The sequence below is a fragment of the Phoenix dactylifera genome, chromosome 8 (assembly GCF_051530095.1).
Source record: "Phoenix dactylifera cultivar Ajwa chromosome 8, Ajwa_hap1_PhDact_Kaust_v1.1, whole genome shotgun sequence".
Classification (NCBI taxonomy): domain Eukaryota; kingdom Viridiplantae; phylum Streptophyta; class Magnoliopsida; order Arecales; family Arecaceae; genus Phoenix; species Phoenix dactylifera.
Genome location: NC_143197.1, coordinates 5,976,525 through 6,003,840, shown reverse-complemented (window position 1 = coordinate 6,003,840; position 27,316 = coordinate 5,976,525). Strand labels below are relative to the sequence as shown.

The following is a 27,316-nucleotide window of genomic DNA, read 5'->3' as shown; positions in this document are numbered from 1 at the left end:
ACCCAGATGCTTGCGTAGTGGTGAAAAATATCTACACGCAACGTAAGCGACAGGCTTCGCGCCTAAATGATTACTCCTTAAGGAAGCACGTGCTTCTCAGCTCTCAGCCGCCCGTGGGTGGATCTAGCATTCCTCCTTTCATCCTCTCCTATGCTTTTAATGATTTTAATGAAGCTATAAAAGTTTAGTTTAGCCATCAATGACAAAAGCCTGCCTCTTAATGAGAAAATCACATCACAGGATATTCTTAAAAGAAAGAGACAAATGCGGAATGAAAATTCCTAACGAACTATGGGGTCAATTTAGGGATGCCGAGGCTCGACAGAAATCACCTACCAACTCAGTTGCAAAAAAAAACCACAGCTTTAAAGAGAATGGAGAATAGATTGGATCGAGTTTATTTCTAGAATTAATGACACATGCTGGGCCTTTTACATCAAAAGATAATTGGCTTATGTTAAAGGGCGCGCGGAAGGAAGAGTTGGTTTCTTATCCACTGCCTCGTATTGGAGAACAAAATTTTCCTGCAGTCGACAGCCAACGTATCTGACATGTGAATACCAAAGAATAAATAAATAAAAAGAAACGAAAGAGGTTGAAGGCCATACCTTAGTTCTAGTTTCCCATGTGTTTGGATCGAAACAGACATAGGTTCCCCTTTCATACGTCTGAGTCTTAACCAGAGGCTCCACGTTTGCTCTTGTGAACCATAGTTGGTGCTCTTTATGGTAGAACCATCCCCGTGAGTACCTGCAAACGCATTTGAATAAGAGATTGTTTATGCCACATTGGAAAAGCTTACTTCATCCCTATGGATCCTCACACAATTCATACTGGAAACAAAATGCATGAAAACAAAGCTTAGCATTACATTTTTCTAAGACAAGCAACAAAATACATGACAAGCGCAGAAGGTGCCTATCCGATGTGATGCAAATCACCTAGAAAATCAAAATAGGACAGGTGCTTCAGGACAGAAGCAGCAGGTTGCACTTGGGAATAGGTATACAAGCAAATATCTGCATATCTAAGACTTTGTACATAAGAAGGGGCCTAAGAGAGTTTTTGTTACAATTCTTTGCTTCGTGGAGAATCCAGAATAATAGAAATGAATAAAAACCATCCAGTTTGGTAACATAACATTAGAAATCATACTAACAGCAGGCTGCCAGTTCTGGCAACTGAAAGGGTGGAAAGGGGGAAAAGCGGACAGGTTAGAGAGAGCAAGCTTACAGTTCAGAAGCAGCATAAAGTTGAGCTTCATCTTTTGGCATGCTGCAAGAAAAGTAGAAGCACAGGTAATTAAACAACGGTTGCAAGCAATACAGAAACTAACCAAAAAGTGAAAATTCATCATAGAAACACACCTGTAAAAGATGTAAAACAGTGTCAATGGATTAAACCGTGAAAAATATCCTTGCTACATCCACAACGTTAGATTTAGTACACCCATATAAATAGAGATAGAGTTTATGTCAAAAAGATTTCAAAAGATGAAAATCTTACCTGTAGTGGAGGTGGCTGTTTGGCACAATAACAAGATGGAATGCAATACTCAGGCTCTCCTCTGGCCGGCTCATCAGACCATGGAGATCCAAATGTCTTATGAAGATTATCTGATGAGTTCAAATTCAACCCTAAAGTTGTCAAGTCAATTCCTAAAGCAAGGGATGTCAGATCTGGATCATTCATCCTAATAACACTTAACAAGCCCAGTAAGCCAAACCGATCAGGAGCAGTTTGTATCCCCTGCATGGACTTCAGACTCTGATCTCTGTATGATTGATTAACAGCAGACATCTGTTGCTGCCGAAATTGAGATTGATTATGTGGCTGTTGATATTGCTGAATGAGCTGCTCATATGCTCCCATGCCAGAAGCTGCATTTGGAGAGCATAATGATCTCAATCCAATGCCAGGTGGTCCACTATTTTGCATCTATAAAGAGAAGTTGAGGAGAAGAACTTCTTGATTAATATTATAAGATGGACCAGAGGTTACACACAGGTTAGTTGATAGTCCTGCAGCAGTACGGAGTTAGATGGAGTAATGTACCTGGGAGTGATAGGTTCCATGAGAAGATGGAAATAAATCAGATCCATGTAGATGGATAAGATCTTGATTGTTTCCAGGTGAATATGTGACCCCAGCACTACTGACCGCTGCAGCATGCTGCTGTTGTTGCTGACGGTTAGATGGGTAAGTCCCTCCTAAGCTAAATCCAGAAGATCTTGCCATCTGCAAGATAACAACCCAGTCTTCATTCTAAGTAAATGAAAGGCACAACAACAACATGAAATTATATCATTATTTCATATAAAGGCTTCAACTCACACTGAAATGCTGTGACTGCATCATAGGAACATTCTCTTGAAGTTGTTCCTTCTGATGCAAATCGACAGAAAAATCTGAGCTGCCACCTATACAAGAGTCAAAATTAGATTAAAAAGGGCAAAACAGAAAGTTCAAAGCCATATTATAAAACTGAAGGACAAAGATAATCTTAGCAGATAAACAGGAACAATTAAAAATAATGTCTGATGTTTTCTGAAGTGATTGAAGTGACAGAAACTGCTGCTACTCAACTAGTTCCAAAGAAATTTTCTACGGAAAGCATGATGAAATAACCCAAACTCGTAAAAAGCAGTCCACGATGGAACAAAGAACTTACACACTTATATGCTAGAATAAACAGTGGAGCACTGCTTACATAGGATTTTAGCATAGCTGCCAGCACGATACAGGAGGTTCACATTAGTAAGACCCCATAACTGCATGTGAATCGGCCAGTCCTGTAATGCATTACAGCAATAGGCTGTGACAAAAGCACCACACAGCAGTATGTGCTCAGACTGCGCATGGATGCAGATGCACCCACTTAAGGTTGATTAGTTTCACCGAGCAAGTAATTGTATCTAACTATCTCAAGTGTCAAATTTCTTTCGTGCTTCTTATCTATATTTTTTATTTGAAAAGATATAGTCCATATTATTTTGTAGGATTGATGTCTTTAAAAAAGTGAAAATACACATATTTAGGGCATAAATGTAACAGATGGCACGCATTTTTAGAATGGCACAGAATGCTATATTTGTCTAGGTAAGTCAAAAATCATCTTTGCACATTCACAACATGCTTACTCCCCACTTGAAGAAAACAGTCAAGTCAAGATACTGTAGCATACAAGGGCATAAAAAAGTTTGTCAGGTTTATGTATCTTTTAGAGGTACAAGCACTAGTAATGCGATATATCCTTGCCTAAATTTGTTGTTTCCCAAGGTATTTTATGCGCTCAAATACAACCAATAAAAAATAAATTTATCGGAAAGAAAACTGGGCAGAATCTTCAAACTTATACTTGTCCAAACTGGAATTACCGGACACCCACTGAAAAAAGTGATGGAAGTGAATTGTCAGAACTAAAGCTTATAAACTGCTCATGAACAACTTGGCTGCAACCAAAATGCGATATGCACCTCAAATATTAGCAGTAATTGGCTACATATGCGGATCTTGTTGCCTTGTCTTGATCCTAGACTCAGTTTTCAGGCTCATAGGTTGATCTCGGGCCTTGGATCAGGCTTGGTTAAATAAGCTTGAGGCAAGCTCAAGTGAGATTGCTTGAGCACATATAAACCTCCTTTTCTTTTGAGGAAAGACCAGAGCACAGACTGCTGTTTATATGGAAAAAAAGAAGAGTACATGAAGGCGAAAATGAAGCCTTTCCTCCAGCTTCTAAAGCACCCAAAGACACATGAAACTACTAAACCTCAAGGAGCGTAAAGCAGCTGCACCAGACAAGCATAATAGAAAAGCAGATCACAAGGAAAAAGAACTAGAAAAAAACAGTGGTAGAAAGTCAAACAAAGAAAAAAAGAATGCCAAACCCTCGCTCTAGGAGGTTTTTGGAATTGACTCTATCAAAACTTTCACAATTTTGATCTCCTCCTAAACAATGACCTCTTTGAATTTATAGTTCATATCACAGGTCCTCTGCTTCTCTGTCACCAGATAAGCCAACAGAAGGCTGCTGAAACAGTATCAGCTAGTTACACGATTTTGATGCAATTAGGCCACATTGGTTTACAGGATGATATCAGGTCTCATAATTTACTGCTCAATCAAATGTCAACCCTTTGTCATTGTAAGCTCCTTTATACCTTTATCACAATATTCAGAAACATTACCTTAAATGTAATTTACATCTCAGCATAAACTAAAAGAGATCTATGACCACAGTGCAGCATAAGCATATGAGATATATGCTCAGACAGTTCGAAACAAGGATTAAGTCATGGTACCAGTACCTGCCCCGGTTTTGACTTGGGTCAGTACGTATTGGGATTTGGAACAGACCAAAGGACCATTAACATCAAGAATGAGGTGATTTTCTAAAAACAAAAAAGACACAAGATTTGTCATAAGATGTTCTAAAACAAACTGTCCTAGGATGCCAAGCTGTCGCAAGCATCCAGATGCGACTGTCTGGATCCATCCTGGCTGGCAACAACTGAGATGGTTGGCACATCCCAGTTCATGAAAGAACCGGTGTCTTGGGTGCATCCCAGATACCGTTCTCTCATTGGAACAGTATGCTACCAACAGGGCACACCGGGAACCAAATCCTTGGTTTGAAGCAGATAATCTGTATATAAAAACCACAAAAATAAGGAATAACTAGATTGCATTCATAGCAATAATTAATTATAATATTTATACTAAATTTATTAACAAATGCACATTAAGTGCCAAAGTAGTAGAAAGTGTTTTTAGGGCTCGTTTGGTTCACGGAAAAAGAAGGGGGGAAAATGTGGTCAACGGGAAAGTAATGAGATGCCTCTTGTTTGGTTGGAATTTTCAAAGGAGAGAGACGGAAAAGTTGTATTCCCATGGAAATATGATTCCCACATTTCATAGGAAAGTCTTTCCCATGAGGCGGGAATCACTCCATTTTTACTTTTTCCCAAAAAGGCCCTTCAGCATTAAAGAAGCATTAAAGAGACATTAAAGACCTAATTTTTATTAAGGGCATAATAGGAATTATACATAACTTTCCCAAGAAAGTGGATGGCCAACCAAACATAAGCACTTTGGAAATTTGTCATTTTCCCATGGTCAACCAAACATGCCAAAAGTATTTTCCTACGCATCCTCTTCCTAGGAATTTGTTTTCCAGGAATCATATTCCTAGAAGAAAAAATGCTTCCCGCGAACCAAACGAGCCCTTAGAGTTGTGTGATTCAAATATTTGCAATATCCATGTCCTTTGATATACCACTGTCCAAATCTTCTGGTAAAAGCTAGCAAAGAAGCCACTGCAACCTAAGGCTTTGTCCGGATGGATGCTATTTTAGGCCATCTCCACTTCATACTTGAGATCTTTGTGAGCTTGATGACTTTTTTAGAGGAACTTTCCTCATCCCCCCACAGCCCAGAATGGCCCCAAATAAATAAACAGATTATAGAAATTGACAGTTTAGATTCCATCACAGTTATAGGTCGTAATCTGCAAAGCCACTCATAACTTCAGTGACCCAATTAGAGTCATAAAATCTATTGCTCTATTTCCTAACTATAGTTTTGCACATAAATATTTAATATATCCCATTACCATGGCTGCATAATTTAGCCATTTCTTTCCAGCAGGTCTTGCACAGAAACATTATAGAATCATGGGAAAATTTCAAAACAATCAGGACATTCATTATTATAATGATCTTTCTATTATATTACTATACAATGATAGCAATAACAAAATCTTGAGTGTGTTTTTACAAAAAATCCTTGATTTTCAAGAAACATGATGACATAGATATGTTCCCATGGCTTATTCTTAAAAAGTGCAAGCAGTACGTGTAAGTTTCATGATTCAACATATATTAGGGATTTTTCTTGAAAATAAATCAAAACCAAATTACAACAAAGAAAAATAAGGAAAAGAAAAAAGAAGTAACCACAATGCACATAAGTTGCAGAATGTTCTGGATAGCACCAATGTAAAACAATATATGTTCCCCATTATCAAACTAAAACATAAAACTGATAATGATTTGCTAGCAAATATAAAATAAGGTAATATTTCAAAGAAAATAAAGCAAAGTTTAGATGAATGATAACTAAAACACCTTTAAATCCAGGCAAAGCTGGAAAATCTTCATTTTGGATGCTAAATTCCTGGGTTTGTTGGACAATGGAGTTAACACCAACTCCTTGCTTGCGCATTGAACCTACAAATTTGGAGATCAACTGACATTTCATTGCATGATAAAGATCTGAAAAATTGAATCACAAAGCTCTTATATACCCAATTGTCCTTGTGGCCCTCCAGCTGAACTGGGTCTCCCAGTCAATTGAGGAAAATCATTCATGTCAAAGGGAGAACCATCATTGGAGTTGAGATCATTTAACATCCCCATAGAGCTTAATGCATTATTCCCTCCTTGTATTTGACTCTGCAATAATGATCCTCCAGAAGTAGGATAAGAGTTCCCAAGCATACCAAGCATTTGAGGTGCTGCTAATTCACAAACACATGCCACCCAACCTCAGAGACCATACTTGAGAAAAAACTAATATGGTCAACAAGGGCAGTAGCTATTAAATGCAAATCATTCCCAAAAGATTCAGAAGTTCCTAGAATCCAACACTTATATTTAAAAGCAAAGTGCTCAAACTAACAGCATGCATTAGGGGGAAATGGCATCAAAGAGGAAAACGGTACAGAGTTTTCACAAATATGAGTAAATTCATAACATCCTGCATGGGGAAGTTGAACATGGTGCAAACTTGTTAAAGATTACATAGGTATTTCTCGGACCATCAAAATGATATGAACTGGAATTGGTTCAAGACCCAATAACCCACCACAAACATGACAAACCCTCTAAATGACGGAATTATCAATATGGGGAAAGAGAAGATTTTTGTGAGATGCAACACATTAATATAAACTGCAAATATATTATACATATTCAATTTGCAGAAAAGGTGATACATATCATAGTGATTAGACTTAAGATGCATTATAATGCAACTGAATTGTGTGTTACTAGCCCTTAAAGCTAGCAAGATATTCCAATGATATGCATATGCTGCTAAGAATAATTAATAAATTTATAATGGTATATAAATAACAAATAATACATTCCATTAATGTTAATAAGCCAACTAAAGCATATAAAATATTTACAAAAGTCTTCAAAAGAAAAACCTGTATAACTGATAAAAAATCCATTTATAATGGTATATCATATCATTGCATGATTCAGTATATCTGAAACTGATCTGTTCCCGATGTGGTAAATGGGGATGGATGAAAGAGAAAACTATGAGAGAAAACAAGAAAAAGAAAAGAGATTGATGAGTTTGATCCTGAAATTTCAAGACTTCCACATACCAGATGTAACAAATAATCTGAAATGTGATCTCTGCTATTGTAAAAATCCTGATTGCAAACATCCAGACAACATCTATGCCATAAGAAAAGATATTAACCCATAATCTTCTCACTGCAACCACTGAAGGCTTCCATGGACAAAAACATCCGCATGGCATCTTAATAATACATATGAGGTTTTCAATATGTACATTCTATCATCCATTCCATCAGATAGAGCTTTAACATCATGACCAGAGTCATATTTTATTATGTTGGCAAATGTTTTAATAAACTGGAAGTGAAAAGGGGGTATTGATCTCCTTGTGACATATCATGACTGCAGAATTTACTTGATAATATTGATGACATCCCACTTCCTTTTTGCAAAAAGTGAGGGAAAATGCAGCACAAGCATTTTCTTAAAATTCAGTTCTATCATTGTCTGCCATACAGATTATAACTGCCCCCCATGAAACAATCCTCTTGGCACAAATCAAATGAACGCAGCTTCATCCAACCTAGGGGTGTCAAATCCGGTCATCAATTTTCTAAAAAGATTGGCAAAACCTCTTATCCAACTGAGGATAACAAATTTATGCAATAATCAAACTCATAAATTTTTTTTACGGTCTTTCAAGGTAGCATCTACAATCAACTTCACACATGACAATAGCTTTATCTCTTTATGGAGTCAAATCCAACAACTACCAACTCATCATTATCATCATAATTCATGACTCCACCACCATCATCCTGGCAGTCAAAGCACTCATTAAAGATAGTCAAGAGAGAGGATGTCAAATATTCACCAATGTTGCCTCTTCATTTCTCCAAGGATGCAATTTTATTCCATAGCAAGGTTCGCCGTACCGGTACCACACTAGCATAGTATCTGTATGGTACGGTACGGAGTTTTTTTGCATACCGAGGGATGTATGCCACCGGTACCGGTACCGAACTGGTATGGTACGGGATATCCGGTACCTTCCGATACCGTACGGTACAACATACGATGTTCCATAGTTATTTCTATGTTCAATAGTTGAGCATTCCAAATTTTTCCTGCATTTATGTGCATTTACAATCCAGCTAAAAATATTTCATAAACACTTTTAGGTTTTTAGCTAAGGACCACCAAAATACTATATTCAAGGTTCCAGCTATGAATGTCAATGATGTGAGCAGCTTCCACTAAAACTTTAGATTTTCAGCGAAGGTTATTTTCATAATTAAGAAAATTTTCTCCATGACTTAACATGGATGATGAAATGTACAAAAGTAACAAATAACCAAGAATATAAGAAGATTTGATGACGAGAACAAGAGTCACCAAGGACATGCACAACCATGTTCTACTATTATTCCATAACAACCTCCATAGTGATATTATAATTAATCTGAGAAAGCTAAAAGAACTCCTACAAGTTGGTCATGTAAATTTCTCATCAAGCACCTCTTTCAGATTGGAAGATTGAAGCATAGATAATCTCTAGAAGCATTACATACCCACAATGGAGAGGAATGTCCTCAGCAATAAACTAATCCTAGCCTTCAAGAAAGGAGACACTGCAAAGTTGAGAAACCATTTATACGACAACCCATGAGACATATGAGTAATCACTATGTCACAGGCTTGGCAGTTGGTCATAGTTGTAATTACAAAAGGAGAAGCTTGTAATGTAGAAGTTACCACCCCCTCCCCCCTCCCACCCCCCACCCAAAAAAAAAACAGCATCACTACCAGTTGTTTATTTATATTTAAAAGGTGAATCAATTTTTTTGATACCTGGCTACTCGGCCTCAGATCTCCAAAAAAAATAATAATAATAAATAAAGCGTGCTTTCAGTATGCAAATTTCCAGCTAATACCAGCGTTTTTGGAGAAAAACCAAATCAAACCAGTTGATAAATGTGATTTGACCTGAATACCTTGTTGTATCAAGAAAAGACTTAATTCCTCTTTCGACTAACCTGATAATGATGCCTATTGTTAACAAAAGAAAAGAACAAGCTACTTTCTCAATCAATATTACAAATGTTTGAAAATCAATTACAGTGCCCACTGAGCTGGTTACAGAAGACTAGAGAATGTTATTGATCCATAGAGAACTCATCTAACAAAGTTTACTGAATACAGACATCTAGTTAAGCCCCATGAAAACAAATAGATAATAAAATTTAAACGAACTTCAAATAATACATATATGTATGTATGCATGTATGTGTGTATGCATGTACATCAGTACATATGCGTGCATGCATGTATGTGTATGCATGTATGTGCGTACAACAGTATTTATATACTGATGCATACCGAGTTTGCTGGGAATTGGGATTAAAGATTCCTACATGACAAACAAAAAGCCCAAGGAAAAATGTTATATATCTGGTCCAGAGAAATCTAGAAAGAATATAATGGCTCAATACAGGACTTTTGAGCCTTCCAGATGCTTTCAAATGGCCTGGAAAATAATATGGCAGTATGCCATCAAGATTTACTATACAAATTTATCAATATAACAATCACAATCTTGGTTGCACACAAGCAATAATCATAGGCTAAATGGACATGACAGAGACAAAATACTTATTGTATCTATGTCCTGACAGAACTGCCCCCAATACTTCAATATTAATTATGAAATTCTTCACGGAAATGGACAATATGAAGGCAAAAGCAGGACTAAAGTGACGGTACCACTATCTTCTAAAATTATGAGTTAGAGATCTCCAGGGAATTTAATAGAGTAACCTTGTTGAAGCATGCCGCCCATCAGCCTGTTGGGTCCCTGTACATTAAGGTTCCCTGCTCCACTATTAGCAGCTAAATTTACACGAGAAGCAAGGCCAGGAACAGACAATCCTCCAGAGCTTATGCTTCTTCCCATGCTTCCTCCACCAACCATGTTCCCTATTGAGCTTGTTATTCGAGGACCTACATTCCCTAAAATTGGAGATACACCCAACCCAGGAACAGAACTACGGTTGCCAGCAGTAGCAGAGCTCGAGGAAATCCCAGGTATTGAACCACCAACTCCACTCATACTGCTACTAAAAGCAGGGCTTCCTACAATGTTAATGCCCCCTCTATTGGTTACCCCGGAACCATGTGAAATCTGCACAATAAAACGAGAATACATGGATAAGGATTTGAAGGTGGGCAAAGGATGAAATAAAGCTTAAAAAAGCATACATTCAGTAAAAAAAGTGATGTATGATAATTTAATATTTCATGATGAAGCAACAGGGTGTTAGTCTAGATAAAAAGGATTTTAATATACAAACCTGAGACAAAGCAACTGGAATATTGTTTGATGCGAATCGTCCACTAGATATGTTTCCTCCTGGTTGCTGAACACCACTTGATGGGACGCCACTCATTGCCGCATTCCTGGATGCAAGTGAGCTTGCCATGTTTGGAATGTTAAAGCTTCCGTGGATGTTGTGTAGCCCTTGCAGACCACCTAAATGTTAGCATTTTTGTTATTGTGAAAATTTCACATTTATTTTCTCAGCGAAAGACAAGCGCACGAGAATCTCCTCACCAAAATGATGAAAACCTGGAGTTGTTGCAGATTGAGCGGAAAATGAAGATGTGAAAGGCCTGCCAGTTGAGTCAGGAAGATTTGATGTTGAACCATTAAGTGTTGACTGCAACCAGAGGTTTCATCTGTATGGTTAAGCAAAACGAGACCCTATGCTTGGTATGCATATATAAGAATCGAAAGAAGTATAAGAACCCCACTTTTCAATAATGTGGCACTAAATTACGCTTCCTGTATACTTGATAAAAGACAATATCTCAAAGTCTATCACATCTAATAAGTTCTCCTCTACTCATAAATTTATCATCGCTTGGAACCACTACAACATGGCAAGTCATCAAGTACCTAAGCAACAACAAGCAACTCTTCGGTTTGAACAATTACAAACAGACAAAAGTGCAGCAACAATGATAAGACTACAAATCAACTATCTGACTCTAAAATGATAAATAATTATGGAGATGCAGTAAATCTGAGGAATGCAAAAAATTTTACTAGTCAAAAGCCTTGTTAGTGTTCTATTTCTGAGCCAAACAAAGAACAGCAAATTTTAATAGTTTGTAGCATGTATTGTTAGAGCAAAACTTGGAGTAGAGGAATTACATTAAGCAACCCGGACATTGTGCTGAAAAGAATATTCACAGAAAACTCAATTCGAGATGCAACAACTTCTCATTCTTGTTGAATGTCTGAAGGCTTTTCGGTTTTTGACAGTTGTCTCCTAATCTGAAAAGTAATAATAATAGTATAAGAACATTAGACATGAACACAGTGTGAAGCAAAATTTGAACTTGCTTCATGCAAGATGTCACAAAAAACAGGTGACATAGCCATACATGAAACTTTTATACTGGATAAAACAACATAAAAATTAACAAATGAATATTTTATTTAATCAGAATCATTTTTTTGTGTAATATGATGTAGGTGTACGACTGACAGGCCTATTTCTTTAATAGTGATCAGCTATATGTATTCTTATTTACCTTTAATTGTATTGAAAAGTAAAACCCTCCTTTTGCTTTTTCTTTTTGGCTACAATGTTAAGTTTTTATTGAAGCATATGATAGTTATACACCAAGAAAGGGGGGAAAAGAGACTACATGAACGAATATTGATGTTCTATATAAACATTAGGACTACAAAAATATCCAATACCAAGTCCTAATCCATCCCCCATTTCTTTCTTGGCTATATTAGGTCCTAATTTCAGAGGCTTTGTAAAAGTGCTTTCAAACCTATACTCAAACTTCAAGATTTCTTACTTCTTCTCCATACAGACCCAACCAGACCTTGCCGCAGACCTCCAAACTCTTCGTGGATGATCAAAGCACCTCAATACACTCCACCATTCAATCTTTTGTTAATGGACCTCCTGAGCTTTACCAAAGTGGCATTGTAACTGAAAAAGAACATGCACATCCTGACAGATTACAGTTGACTGTTTTGAAAAAGGACACATATCAAGAACAAAAAAAAAGTCCAGAGAAAAAGAGTAATGCTACTCACTATGCTATCTCACTGTTGCTATATGAATCTAAGAAAGAGGAAAAGAAACGAGAGAGATTGCTAAAGATGTCAGTGTTGAGCGCAACAAGCATCAAAAAAAGTCGAGGGAGCGCAAACTGCTCCTCAAAATTGTTATAACGATTAATTACTATTACTATTTGTTCTCTCAAAGGAGATTTTATTTACAGTGTCTTGATCGAAAACCAATTTGACATTCAAGACTCGTCTAACGGAACAAGTAAAGATTCATCCTTTTCTGCTCCCAGATCTCATAAATAGTAAAAAAATATCGATTCCAAAACTCCGATCAGACAAGAAACGAGCCAAAAGGGGAAAAAATTCCAAGGAACGACTTTACGCGACAAAAACCAATCTGGGAGCAAAACCCTAGAGCGAGACCGATCGATGGCGAGGGGATTAAACGCATAGAAGGGTCAAAGATCGAGAGATGGAGAGAGGCATCTACCTTCGACGACGAGAGAAAATGGGCGCCAGCGATGCGAGAAGGGAAATGGTCGAGCGGCGGAGAAGGATGGGGGGTGTCGCCTTCGATCGAGAGAAGCAAGGGCGATGAAGAACAAAGAGGAGCAAAAGTGAAAAGGGTGCGCTGTCCGGAGAAGACCAACTAAGAGTCGGTCTTGGGCCGGACTACGTGAAGATATTAATGCGGACTTCGTGGCTACTGATCCGACAGGTCATCAAGGTTTAGCCAACCGGATATCTTCTTCACCCCCGCTGCTGCTTATATGTTTTTTAAGGAGAGAAAGAACCTTAAATCATCACAAAATACCAAAAACTTCATAAGTGTAATGATATTTGAAATAAAAGCAGGCTTTTATCATTATGATATTCTATAAAAGCTTTTTGCATCCTAATTAATTATAGAAATGATTGGAGTCGCCATCTTTGTAACGTTAATACTTCGGAGATAAAAGGTTCTAGCCCTTAAATCTTGGATTGTGCATCCATAACTACTGTTACCTAGGTATCCATCTCTCTTTCTCTAACAAAATACCAAGAGGGGCGTGGATTGTGCTCCGGGTTTTCTTTTTTTGCTTCCACAGTATTCTGCACAGTATTGTTTATCTAGGAGTTTCCATTTTTGAGTTTTCTTTAGATTAATTTCGACGGATCTATCTTGGATAAGGCGGTGCAAATTTTGTTATTCGGGACCCGTTTGTCAGAGTCATAGTTGTAAAGGCAGTCAACTCTTCGACATATCGGTTCCAAGTGTATAGCTGCGAATCGCTTGAGTGGGTCTTCGTCACGTTCGGTGTATCTTACGGGCCAGTTCCATCGTCCTGGAAGGGGACTCGGCCACTGTCATCAGTTGGATTCGAAAGAGCCCAAGGGGCCACGGTTGCGTCCACCCTTTGCTCCGAAATATCTGGACAATATGAAGGATAGAGGGGTCTTTCAGGCCAAGCATGTATTGTGTAAAGTTAATGGGACTGCGGATTGAGTAGTTGCTTATGTAGCCAATCACTATGGTAGTACTTTATGGGCTGGTGCTTTTTTGGTTTTATTGAGTGCATCCGTACTTGCCATGTATGACCCACTTCCGTTCTCCGTGTATACATCTCCATGCGCTTGTATAAATCTCCATCGCGTGGTTTTGAAGCAAGAGCGTGCGACGAGGCGGGGGATTATGACGGAGGACGGATCTTGACGGCGTCGGGTCAGGGTGGGATGTCGGTTCCGCCAATGACCTCAAAAATCTGAGAATGTTTAATTTGGTGCCGGGTTGCAGCGGCGGATTGGACGGAGCCGGAACGGCTGGATAACGGCGAAGAGAAACGAAAATGCGGGGTTTGAAAAGCTAGCGATGGTGCTTAATATGGCAAAAGCAATGGAAACATCGCAAGGAACACCTCCAAGACTGATTCTTACAAGGAAAATGATTGAATCTGGATGGTGCTTTGGGTCAAGTTATGGACCCAGACATGGACCTCTGGGCGCACCTTTTGTGCTTTTGTGTCTGGGGCCAAGATTGGGCTTTATATTTGGACCATTGGGGACCTTGTTAATATCGTCCAAGTTTGAAGATTCTCATTCACATACATCAAAGGACATGCATGGAGGTGCGAGTTAGCCACACCGGTTAGCATGCATGCATGTCAAGACATCATTCAAGTATCCCTTTTATCATACGTACAGTATTATCCTCCAATCTAATTCTCACCCATCCACATGCCACGTTCCACATTTTTTTCTGCCTGCAGTAGATTAAATTGCAGTTCAATTTTTGATCATTATATCCAGGTAAGGCCATAGTTGGATTTAACCTTGACCTTAGCCCTTAAGGCAAGCTACAAAATGCAAACACATCTACATTTCCTAGGATCCCAACTTTGATAATTTGACCAGCTATGAAGCATATTATTGAACAAAGAAAACTTATCATGCACTCATTTGAGTGGAAAGAAAATCTAAAGATTTCGCGCAAGTTCTTCACTGGTTATGGTTAAGGAGAACTGCATAATCTGCATCAGAAAATGAATTTAAACATACAGTCAGGAGGTTTCATGGGAAGAGCTTCACTACATTAAAACTGTCGTACAGATCATTCCGGCAATAAAGGGTCTCCATTCTTATAGAGTTCATGAACATCATATATCCTGTATATAACACAAGCCATGATACAACACTGATATACAAAAAAGTGGTGCAAGCTTCACATTGTTGGTTGCTTGAACAAGGTTTTCATGTCATCCTCGTAGATGATAGACCTTCATATCTGGGATGAAAAAAAATCATCATAAATTTTTTATCATGAGGCACAGAAAAACAGGTCTTCCGTATCTCAAGGTTTCCATGGTGCAGGGGGTGGCGGGGGAGTTGGGAACATCGGTGGAACTGCAGAGAATATAGTGTTCTTATCCACTCCATTCTTCTCACCAGACAAAGCCACTAGCGCTGCAACTAGACCAGCATTGCCTGCAAGAGTTGGCTCGGTGTAATTATAGTTGGTGCGAACATCTCGGAAGCCATCACGTCTATCAGGACCTGCAACCATAGCTCCAATGATATTATGCGGGTTTGGCTTCTTCGTGTTCCTCCACTTCCATCCTCCTTTACAGCTATACTTGACACCATTCTTAGGAATTGATGCACCTCGATGATGAACATGCTTAGGATAGTGGTTTCCAAATCCCACAACATAGCTCATCTTCCGGGGATTTTTACCCAGTACATAATCAATCTGCCATTACATGAGGAGAGTTCATGTCAAAGCCTATAATTGTTAAAATCGAGCACACTAGAGATTAGGTTTTGGCTTGGAGAGAACTTACCTGGGTCTGGGCAAAATCACGAAGGACCCCAGTGGAGTAGAAGTTGGGACCACAATACCATCCCGGAGTATCCGCAGCATCAAGATAGTCACTGTAGACAGCTGCAAGAAAAGCTGCATTGACTACGTACTGAAGAGGCTGTGGTCTTCCATGGTTCAGTTCTATTAAACCACCTGCGATAGATGAAATGGTTGAGAGTTTTTCTGAGAGAAACAAGAGAGTAATTTAAAAATAAACAATCTCAAACCTTTTGTTCGGTTGAAAGAAGTGAAAATAGGTAGATACGAGCACATGACAATGCTGGTCTGGTTGTGAAAAGTTCTCAAGATTTCTTCATACGGGTACCCTGGACTCAAGAAGAGCCTTAATCTGCTAAGGAGAACCTGGATGCAGACGAGTAAAGATAAGCATACTAGAATTCTATAGAGAGAACAAAGTAACTTCCATACAGGCAGTATCGAAGCCTCCTGCAAGCTCAAATCAATCAAATGTAGTTGAAGAACTGTTAGATCTATCTATAACAAAAAGTGAACTACTAGATCTCCCTAGAAAGTTTGCAAGCAGGACCAAACCACCCAACCAAGAAATATGAGCACGAAAGTTCATCAAAAATTGCAGATGAGCAGTTACAGAAGCTCAACAGAACCCAACTCGAGATAAAAAACTAGAGGGTGTTAGAGCAATCTAGTAGAATGAGGTTTGCACATAAATCAAGCAAATTTTGTCCCTTTGCAAGGTTAAAGCATTCAAGAATTGTTGAATGAAAATGCAGCCTACCTCAAGAACTAGCTAAGGAGAGCGACAAAAACAATGATGAAATCAGTCATGGTCAATAAGGTGCACAGAAGAAAACCAGGCAATAGGATTATCCATCTAGCTGAACAGAATAAGATAAGTAATTTCAATAGCAGTGCTGTTTTAAATATAAATTCCATTTCCATTTTAAATGTTGTAACCTTGCCATGGTCTTAATGTAGAAATTAGGTATGCAAAGTAATTAAGTGGATTCATATCTTTGCTAATAAAGATACAGGAAAGAAATACCTGAACTAGAGTAGTTTCAAAATAATCAGCATTTTCTGCATTTATTAATGCCAGGAAAATTTCTAATGCATATTTAAACATCACGTAACGTGAGGTAAAACAAAACCCATGTAGCTCTCTTGTTAGAATCAGAAACAAACATATCATGCATGAGTACTGGGATAAAATCGAAAGAATCATGATCATATGATCTACAGTAGTTCCAAATGGTCCCTGTCAATATGGCAGAAGCTATTAAGAGTGTAAAACCGATAAGACAATGCAAGACTTTTAGGCATATAGATATTGTCAAACGGATAACCATCACTATTTGAATATTGAATTAGAGAACATGTGATATCATAGGTTAGATGCTAGTATCTTTAATTAGCTTAAATAAAAATACCTACGATCTTGACTTCCTTACCAATTGATGCATCATAACCGTATTTTTCAATTTTTCAAATCCTCAGAATTTTTATAACACAGCATATTCTTAACGGAGAAAAAGGTCAATACGCTCTTGTTTTATTTATATTATGCAAATGAATAAAAACAGAATAGAGCACCCCAGATATGGCTGGGGCCAACTGGAGTAGAAATGCATAACCAAATTATAATTTTAACTAATAAAAAAGAAGGCATGCAAAAGTCCTCTCATCAAAACCAACAAAAGGATCCACTCATATCAGATATCTTGATCCCACATATAGATACAATGGGGGAAAAAACCAATCTCATGAATTCAGCTGAACTACCCATACCTACACAAAAATCTCTAAGACAGGATATACTTGAAAACCTGAAGCTTCAAATTGGACCATATATGACCTTGTCACTGAACAGATCACGAAAGTTGGAGAACAAGTTTAATGCAGAAAATAGATATGATATTTTACCAAGCTCCCATTAGGTCTCTTTCAGCTTGGCTACCATCTTTTCCACCAACTAAGACAGAGGATCCAAGAAGTAAATAACGCAGTGTGATCAACAGATCAAAAAGAGGAAGATTTTAAAATTCCTAATGACTGTATTGAAAGTATTGTCAACCACCTCGCAACACTCTACGCAGTTTATTATTTAAAGTTTTAAACCAAGCAAACCCAACAGCACAATCTCTGATCAGGTCAAATTACTCAATATATTATCAAATCATCCCAGAAAGAGGAATATAGGATCAATTGGTGGATTCTTACTTGAGCACCAATGAGCTTGTTGTCCCAGCTGAACACCCCATAATCCGGACCGCCCCAGAAGGCACCGGCATGCTTTGCAAGAGTGGGATGGGTAGATAAATAAAGGTAAGACGAATTGCCCGTTGCCAGATACATCCATGCGCCACCCCACACAAACTCGTCCCAGTAGCTGGTTGAATTGTAGAAGAGCGAGGGGTCGGAGCCCGCGGGGCTGTACCTCCCCCTCTGATCCCTTGCGAACTTCCAGACCGTCGCCGCACCATGGACCAGCTTCTGGGAGTAGGCCTTATTGTCCTTGAACACAATGGATGCAGCAGCCAGAGCCGCCGCCATCTCGGCGGCGAGATCTGAGCAGCTGTGGCACAGATAGACTGGCCTGGGGTAGTCAATGTCCTCCGGCCTCATCCAGCAGTAATGGTCATTTGGAGTCGTTCCTCCCGAAGTGTCTCCGACCCCAACCTGCCAGAGATCACATAAATCACCAGCTCAGGAATCACTGTTCCATGGATCTATGCTCTAAACTACCAAAGTTTCTTCTTTTTCTTTTTTAACCTGGGCGGCGATCCGATCGATGGTGTCGGCGGAGTTGTTGAAGGTCTTGAGGAGGTAATCGGTGCCCCACTTGATGGTCTCCTTGACATGGCTGAGCTCGCCGGCGGCCTCATACTTGGCGCTGTACTCGATCACGCTCCAGCTCAGCATGGTCATGGCGAAGGAGGCCGGGAAGTTGAACTTGATAGCATCTCCGGCGTCGTAGAAGCCTCCGACGAGGCTTCTCCCGTAGGACGTGTCGGAGAGGCCGTCCTTCATCCCGGAATTACCTCTCCACGACACGTTGTTGTGCTTGGGAAGCCGCCCAGCTGCAGGAAAAAAAAAGAACACAAAAAATCTCATCAAAATCCGATCTTTGTTTTGTCTCTTTCGACCGATCAAAATGCAATCTTGACGAATTTCGTAAAGGGGCCGCATGCATTGGGAGAAGGAAAGGTTCTCAGGGCAGATCGGAGACGGTTTGGCTTACATCGCTGGGCGTTGAAGAACATGAGGGCCTTGTGGAGGGCGAGGGTGTAGTTGTCCGGCGGCGGCTTGGGGTGGTGGTGGCGGGGGATGGTCTTAACGATGAGAGTGATCAGCCCAGCGAGGGCGGCGGTGGCGACGATGGTGCCCACGGTCCATATGAAGATCTTCCGGCTGACGATGAGACACCCGAGGTCGACATACTTCTTCTTCTTCTTTCCCTGGTCCCCTGGCCCAGCCAGGAGCCAGCTCTGCTGCGTCTCATCCAGCGGCCGCGACGACGTCGACAACGCCGCCCGGTCCAAATCCAGATTCCTGCTCCGGTCGTCGTCCGTCGCCGAGTCTGCATTCGATATCTCCAGCGGCCCGCCCCACGGATCTCTCCCGTACATACTCATCTTTCCCCCTTCTCTGTCTGTCTCTCGCCTCCCAGTCTCAAAACCGCCACCTTTTGCCTCTTTCTCGCTCTCTTCTTTCCTCCTTTTAGACGATGTAAAAAAGAACGGAGGAGGTAGAAGATTGGAAGCAAAGCAAGCGATCCGGTGGAGCGGGTTATTGTATAAACCCCTTGCTGTTAGGAGAATGAGGTAAGCGAGACCCAGGTTCTAGACAATCTAGAGAGCTTTTGGGGCCCTTTAATGGAGTGAGAGTGGGTGGTGTGCTTTAGTTCCACCGTTGGGTGGCGACAGTGACGGCGAGAGAGAGAGAGAGAGAGAGAGAGAGAGAGTGGTTCGGTAAAAGATTAGATTATACGGTATGAGGGATCGTAGGAGTGAAGAAAGCGGTGGCGTCTTGTGGGGGCGTTTTTAATGGTGGGTGGGGTTGCTTTATGGAAGCTGCCAGGCTGGAAACAGCGGGGCTCGGAAGGGAGAAGGAGGGAGGACCTGAGGGTGCGTCAACGGGAGCGGGGGAGATGTCGTGGACCGACAGCGTTCAACGTTTTTTTGTTTGCATTTCCATGAGAATTGCATGTGAGCTGGGTACTGATTAGTAGATCATTATGGAGCTGGGTAGGGTTGGGTACGCATGAGGCCAGTTGTATTTGGAACACCGCATCGCATCTAAGGTTGGTGGTGTTTTGAGCTGTCGCTCATTTAAAAACTTGGCAATTCAACTCAAAGTATTAGTTTGTGATGCACCTGATGCATTTAAGATATACAAATATTTGATCAATGACCTGGATTCTACTAATCATAATTATTTAAACTAAAATTTAATAATTACTTTTTTTTTTTTTTTTTGGTACGCCGGCTGCACACATAACAAATGTAAGTATAGCTTATAAAATTAAAAAAAAAGCAAAAAAGTGCAAAGAAGATAGTATTTCTTCGAGATGACATCTCCGAAATATTAGGTTGCTTAAGAAACGACCATCCAATTCTTAATACCGTTGGCCCTTTTGTACCCAGTAAAAAACTAAATGGCAGTGCATTCACCTAAAGGCGGATCAACCCCATCCCTCTGGCAGCTTGTCTGGAATTCTGAATCTTCTCGATACCTCTACCTCCAAATTTTAGTAATTAACATATTCAATTGAGTTCGTGTGCTCCGAGACTGGTCTTGTCGTATCAATGATGGAGAAAGATTTGAACGCAAGGCTAATCTTATAGACCAATCAAGTCTTTACAAACTACTGGTTGGCTGGTAGCCTGGGTGGTGCCATGTGTGACGTACTCACACGGAAGGTTGGATCGGATAACCGAGCCTGCTCACGGGTGGGAAAGATATAAGTAAAATTGGTCGGAGTGCCCAACACACGACCCGGTTTACCCGCATCGAATATTCTCCTGGCGGGATGGGGGCCTAGTGGGGGCTGCTACACGGGGTGGGCTTGTCCCTTCCTCCTCCCTTCCCCTTCTTGTTTAACAAAAAAAAAAAAAAAAAAAAAGGTGTTTAATTAAAAGAAAAGTGGGCTGAGACATGGAAGGTGAGAAGTACATATCAAAGAGGGAAAAAATTTAAAATGTGTTATTCTATATTTATCATTTGGGACCCGGTTTACTTGATTAGGATGGAAGGGTCGAGAATTAAAGCTATAAAGGAACCGTCGGCCCTTTGCATCACTATTGAAGACTTCAGACGCTCCCTTTTCTGTCACGTTAAATTGATGCTGGATATGCTAATAAAAGATGCATTCAAAGTTTCAAACCCTTCCCATAAATAAACGAAAAAATAAATAAAAGCAGAAGTAAAAGCTCTTGTTCCTAGTTACTCATGGCCACCTAATTTTTTGTTTCCCTTTTACGAAATAGGGAGGTAGATGACGGGGCAATGTTTATTTAAAGATAATACTTACAAATTAGCTACAGGTTAAATGTTGACAACTCGTAAAAAAAGAAACATAAAACAAGAAACTAGATTGAAAAGATACCGGATAGTAGAGAGGCTAGAGGTTTTCTTCCTAACTCTTCCTATCGCCCTAATCAATGGCAAGCAAACATACAGCGAGATCGACAATCAGAAGATCCACATATAGTACATACCTTGCCTTCTTTATACTTAGGATGGATCGGGGAATTAGTATCGTCTACCAAAATACGGGTTGTTTTATGGCTTTATTGGGCACTTAAATAGGTTCAAGGGAAGGTGATCATCAATCAAAGCTCAAAAACATATATGGTTATTGCTTGAACCTCCCTAGTTCTCAAATAATCATACCATTTAACAGAATCTTCTAATGGTCAATAACAAAGAGCATATAATATAACAAGTTTGGGTGTGAGAGAGTGAAAATGCCACTATGGTCGCAATAAAGAGAGCAAAATGGCAGAAAAGAGAACTGTCATGGGACACACGGGATGGATGCGACCATGGTTGAGAAAGAGACCGATGGTAGCCCTCATTCCTCTCCCAGCCAGGGAAAAGACGATTAGAATTATGGCCTTTATGAAACAAAACCAACGAAGTTTCAATCAAACACAGTATCACCTGCGTATCTATGTTGATATCAGCAATTATTAGCTTGTTACCTCCAAAAATGTTCATACAAAATGCTGTTTGTTATCGTTAGAAGTTTTTTTTTTGTTTTATTTTTTTAGTACAGTGTTGAGACAAGCCTCAAAGTACAAAAGAAAAACAAAGAATGACGGCAGGGATAGGAGCCTACTCTGAGAACATGAGCAAAATGGACGGAAATATTAGAGTCGACAACGTAATGTAGGTCTTCAATGCTCCATCTTTAATGAAATTATTTCTTACTTGGCATAATTATTTCCATGTGAAGCAGTTGTAGATACTCCATTTTTAATGAAAATATTTCATACTTGGCATAATTATTGCTCAAAGAAAAACAAGAGGTCGTACTATAAATAAATATTTGTCATAATCTGAGGTTGTCTTAACTGTCATATTTTTAAATGGTTCCAAGTTCATTTTTTAAAATTATAAATTTTAAATATTTAAACTTGAAGCAAAGCTGAGAGACTTTATTTATTCTCAGCCATGATTGGACAGTCGATTGAATAGTTGAGACTCAATAACTATAATATGAGTGCCAAAGAGGATCTTCTTTCCTCTCTCTCTCTCTCTCTCTGGGGCTAAAAAGAAGAAAAGAAAAACGTTTCCGTCTTTGAGACTTGATCCATGATTTTAAAGCATTTGAGATAAAGGTGATGATTACGAAGGACCATTCCGTGATGTGGGGAGAAACATACCGATGCCACATAAATAAATGGCTACAGATGAAATTATGATGATTATAACCACCTATGATATATGCTTTCCCTTCCGTGAAATCCATTAATTATTACAGTTTTCAATGTTGCAGAGGAATGGACTCTTAATGGATATTGTAAAACGCGGATCAAATGTGTTGTTGCAAAATTCAGATGGAGATCAACGTGCAGCCCGAACGATCCTAAAGTCAGATGAAGACAAGCTGAGCAGATTGATTGAGGCATTAGGCGCTGGTTTCCTCTAAGGACGGCTTGCAAAAAATCTGCTTGTCGAATAATTTTCGATGAAAAATCCTTCAATGCCTAAGTTAGAATAGAAAGAATACAATATGAAAAAGAAAAAAAAAAATCTAAGCATAGTGTTTGAGGTCCCTCGAAGTGCCTCTTTACATGGGGGAGTCGGTTTTGTTGTTACATAGGTTGGCTTGTGCTAATGGTCAGGTAGCGGCTAGTAGTACGACTTTAGCATGGGCGGCATACAGTACTTACCGCATGTTAGATTACCAAGACTGTCAATCCTTATTAGCACGTGTCAATTGGTTCTTCGATTGGAGGCAAAGCTGTTCACCTCGGTTGGTTAGCTCCTCGACTAAGATCGAAATTGCCTTCCTCAGTTTATACCGAGGTTAACGAAGTCGGTCTGCTCCAAAATCGAGGTGTCTAATATTTCTTCCACCAAGGTCTAGTTGGTTAAAGTACCCCCGCCAAATCTAAAAGCCCGCACCTTTCACTAAAACTGCTTTGGTTAGAGAAAACCTGGAGAACCGCCGGACCAAAAAGATTTTCCTTGGATAGGTTGGTTTTAGATAGGTCAAATACTGGGAATTCCCACTCAAATTAAGATCTCCTCTACTCATCTTCCTCTTCCTCCATGCAGCTAGAGGCTAGCAGGTGGTGGATGGGCAGCGAACATCGAACACACAGCACTGATTAGCCTCCCTCCCTCCCTCCCTCCATAAACTTCGCATCTCTCCTTCTCTTGCTCCTCTTCACTCTACCTACTTCCTTATCTCTGCTCGACAATAGCTCGAGCTTGGAGCCAGCAGCTTTAAGGCAACAAAGCAGGCTCATGGGCTGCGGTCCAGTCCCTTCTTCAACAAATGAATCAATTCTAAGTCCTTAATCTAGTGCAGAGTTTTTTTTCTGTACGTTTCGGGTTTTTCTCAGTGTCATGTACCAAAGGAAGCGGCTATTATTAAGTGCAATTCTTATTATTTTTTTATATACTATTAATAACTATTTTCTACATAAATTTCTAGAGGTTGCTTTTAAATTCATATCATAGCGCAAGAAGTTATTCATGATTTTGTGATGCATGTTCTTGGCATGGATTTTCAAAACTTTAGTTTTCTTAAAGAAAATACTTGAATTGTTTTTGGTAACAGAAAACTTGAGTTCATATGGTATAAAATGATGGCATCCATTATTATAATGCTATGTGACAGTAAAATTCTACTCTAATTTTTTACACTTAATTAATAACTAATATAATTATTATATTTGTTGGGGGAATAAGGTTTTTCCCCCAAATGACACGAATGCCCCAAAGAAGCCGCACAATCGTCGACCCTGGAAGGCCGAAGTCGGCACCCGAACTCGGAACCTCCGACCTAAGAGAAACCCCAATGCCCGAGGCCTACTTTTGTCAGCCACCTACTACGGCTATACGTCTCCGAGGTCCGGCCAGAGACCGTACTATGACGCCCCTCCGGCATTTATTGCGCATGACCGCTGTGATCCTCCGGCACACTCCACAATAAATATGGATCTCCGGCTTACTCCACAATGAATGCGGATCTCCGGCTTACTCCACAATAAATGCGGATCTCCGGCTTACTCCACAATAAATGTGGATCTCCGGCTCACTCAACAATTAATGCACGTGACTCCTGTCATCTACGGACTCCCAGCTCTCCACGGCAAATAAGCCCAGCAGAGTCTAGTCAACTGTGATAAGTCTCTGATCTCGGCCATACCTCCGACACTGATGCAATAAATTCGCCTGGTAGCGTGCTAGTTCGGGTTGTACAACGCCCTCATCGCCGACATCAGTGCAATTATTCGCCTGACCAAGCGCCGACCTGAACGACATGCCGAGCCGTACTACGGCTTCGCCCCGTTACATCGCAGGTAAACCGACCCCCGGTCTATAAAAGGGGGTTGGAAAGTCAATACTGGGGGCGGGCACTGTTTACCTCTACTCTACACGATTTGCCCCCTCCCTGACTTGAGCGTCGGAGGGCCGGCGCCGGAAGACCCGGCCACCGGCTCGTGTGCAGGCACCCAGACGGAGGACGCCGCCCACTGTCGGATCGTCGCCCAGCCGCGGGAATCAGCCGCTCCTTCTCGCCGATCGCCCCAGACGAAGGACGCCGCCCGTCGACGGACCACCGCCCCGCCGTGAGTAACCACCTCCCGCTCCCTCTCCTCGACTGAAGATTGCCCCCGGGTCCAATTTCCAGCAACAGTTGGCGCTAGAGGAAGGGACCGAGTAGCAGTCATGAAGTTGAGAAGTAAGGGAGCCTCTAACGTCTCCCGGCGTCCCCCGCAAAGTCCTGGACACTCCGTCCAGAATTCCCCAACTCCAGCTGACCCAGGTCCTCAGGTCCAGCTGGAACAGTTCAATGCCCTGGTACAGCAAGTCCAGGCCCTGGCCGCCGCCGTGCAGGGCCTACGGCGCGTGGAAGCTTCATCGGTGCTTCCCCCGCAGGCCCAGGCCCCGCCGGAGTGTCTCCCCAACGGCCCGGTTCTCCCCAGTCAAAATCTGCATGGCTCCTCCAGAGCCAACAACGGAGAACGGGCTACTCCCCGTAGGGAGTTACCGAGAGAAGGTTTCGATCGGAGACCCCAACTTTCCGAGGCGGAGTCAGCCCCGGACCGCCAAGGGCCGGCGCAAACCACAACGACAATCCCACGGGTGGGGGAGCTCGACCGAAAAGTTGAGCATCTGGAGCGCCAGATTGCGGCACTCCACGGCAAGAAGGCAAGACAGGAAGGGGACTTTGAGTTCACTGCCAAGTCCCCCTTCTCCCGCCAGATCGAGGACGAGCCGGTTCCCGTGAGATTCAAAATGCCTCAGGTGGAGCCCTACAGCGGAATCACCGACCCCCTCGACCACTTGGAGAGTTATCGGGCCCTCATGGCCCTACAAGGGTCCTCGGAGGCCGTACTCTGCAAAGCCTTTCCAGCGACCCTCCGAGGGACCGCTCGGCTTTGGTTTTCTGGACTGAAGCCGAACACGGTGTCCTCCTTTGAGCAGCTCGGCAGGCAGTTCGCCACCAACTTTGCTGCCAGCCGGCGCCAGCGACGGACATCAGACTCCCTCCTGGACATCAAGCAGAAGGAGGGGGAGTCCCTCAAAGAGTACCTGGACCGCTTTACCGCCGCCACATGGGAGGTCCGCGAGCTAGACCAGTCGATAGCCATGTCGGCTCTGAAAACTGGGGTTCGCTCCTACCGATTCCTCTTCTCCATCGAGAAGAGCTTCCCGGCCGACTTCACCGAAATGCTGGCCCGAGCCCGGAAGTATGCCAAGGCCGAGGAGGCAGTCGCCTCCAGGCGGGGAGCAATCGAGCCCGCCTCTAAGAAGCAGAAGAAGCGCCGCGAGGAGCGCGGCCGACAAAGGAGCCGGTCTCCCCGCAGAGAGAAAAATCTCCCCAGACTGAGGAGTCCGCCCCGTCAGCAGGGGCGACCTCAGCAGAGGACACCTCCTCGTCCGAGGTCTCCACCACGGCCCCGGACGTACCAGGCGAGGTACGAGAACTATACACCCGTCAATGCTCCCCGGGCCGAGATCCTGATGGAAATTGAGGGTCGGGACTTCTTCCGACCCCCGCCTCCTATGCGAGACACGGGATTTCCCCGAAATACCAGGAAGTATTGCCGCTTCCACCGAGACCGTGGGCACGACACGGAGGACTGCTTCCAACTCCGGGACGAGATAGAAGCGCTCATCCGACGGGGAGTACTCAACCGGTTCGTGAGGAATCGACCTGAGGAAAGAAGGCCGGCGGAGAATGTCGCACCAACCGAAAATCCAGGCGACAACAGGCCCATCGCCGGCACCATCAACATGATCGGGCGGGCCTCGGCAGGAACGGCCGCCCAGGGAACACCCCCGAAGCGCCCACGTACTGATGAAGTCATCTCGTTCTCGGACGAGGACTTAGAAGGGGTCGAGACCCCTCACGATGACGCTGTGGTCATCTCCATGATTGTAAATAGGTTTGATGTAAAGCGTGTCCTAGTTGACAATGGAAGTTCAGCCAACATTTTGTACTACCATGCCTACCAAAAAATGGGGTTGACAGGAGGACATCTCCGGAGAATCAATGCCCCGCTAGTCGGGTTTACCGGAGATGCGGTCTCGGTTGAAGGTGAGGCTAGCTTCCTTGTCACAGTTGGCCTCGGCCCCCGGGAGAGCACTGTGAGGATGGACTTCTTGGTGGTCCGTCTGCCCTCGGTCTACAACGCCATCCTTGGGCGCCCAGGGTTAAACACCCTTCGAGCCGTGGTTTCAACTCGCCATTTACTCATGCGGTTCCCCACCGGCCAAGGAGTAGGCGAGGTCCGCGGAGACCAACTGGTCGCCAAGCAATGCTACATGGCGGCCCACACAGTGAAACAACCAGCTGAGGCGCCAGACCGCCCGACGCGCCCCTCACTCCCCATAGAAACCCTC

General features: G+C 41.8%; 2 protein-coding genes and 1 non-coding gene across 18 annotated transcripts; 1 reads left to right on the top strand and 2 right to left on the bottom strand.

The window, feature by feature from the left end:
- Window positions 1-364: 364 nt before the first annotated feature.
- On the bottom strand, window positions 365-13,124 carry LOC103702191 (putative NOT transcription complex subunit VIP2). Of its 16 annotated transcripts, none has more exons than XM_039124444.2 (15): window positions 12,899-13,124; window positions 12,189-12,325; window positions 11,527-11,649; window positions 10,924-11,029; window positions 10,664-10,842; window positions 10,131-10,494; window positions 6,305-6,514; window positions 6,126-6,227; window positions 2,335-2,420; window positions 2,056-2,238; window positions 1,507-1,938; window positions 1,368-1,420; window positions 1,234-1,275; window positions 609-750; window positions 365-524 (listed from the first exon to the last, which is right to left on the bottom strand). In XM_039124444.2, exons 3-15 carry the CDS (start codon window positions 11,542-11,544, stop codon window positions 453-455), a joined length of 1,989 nt encoding a protein of 662 aa, XP_038980372.2. In that variant the 5' UTR covers window positions 11,545-11,649; window positions 12,189-12,325; window positions 12,899-13,124; the 3' UTR covers window positions 365-452. The 16 variants fall into 16 exon arrangements, with proteins under 16 accessions (XP_038980372.2, XP_038980374.2, XP_038980373.2 ...); XM_039124446.2 differs by having other exon boundaries at window positions 10,664-10,830; window positions 12,899-13,070; XM_039124445.2 differs by having other exon boundaries at window positions 12,162-12,325; window positions 12,899-13,066.
- Window positions 10,924-11,001, top strand: LOC113462422 (small nucleolar RNA snoR35). The gene has a single exon (XR_003384695.2). It is a non-coding gene; the product is annotated as a small nucleolar RNA snoR35 (small nucleolar RNA).
- A 1,829-nt stretch (window positions 13,125-14,953) lies between the features above and the next one.
- On the bottom strand, window positions 14,954-19,760 carry LOC103702190 (endoglucanase 9-like). Its single transcript, XM_008784525.5, has 6 exons — window positions 18,966-19,760; window positions 18,497-18,804; window positions 17,945-18,403; window positions 15,973-16,108; window positions 15,726-15,898; window positions 14,954-15,634 (listed from the first exon to the last, which is right to left on the bottom strand). Exons 1-6 carry the CDS (start codon window positions 19,357-19,359, stop codon window positions 15,236-15,238), a joined length of 1,869 nt encoding a protein of 622 aa, XP_008782747.1. The 5' UTR covers window positions 19,360-19,760; the 3' UTR covers window positions 14,954-15,235.
- Window positions 19,761-27,316: the final 7,556 nt, after the last annotated feature.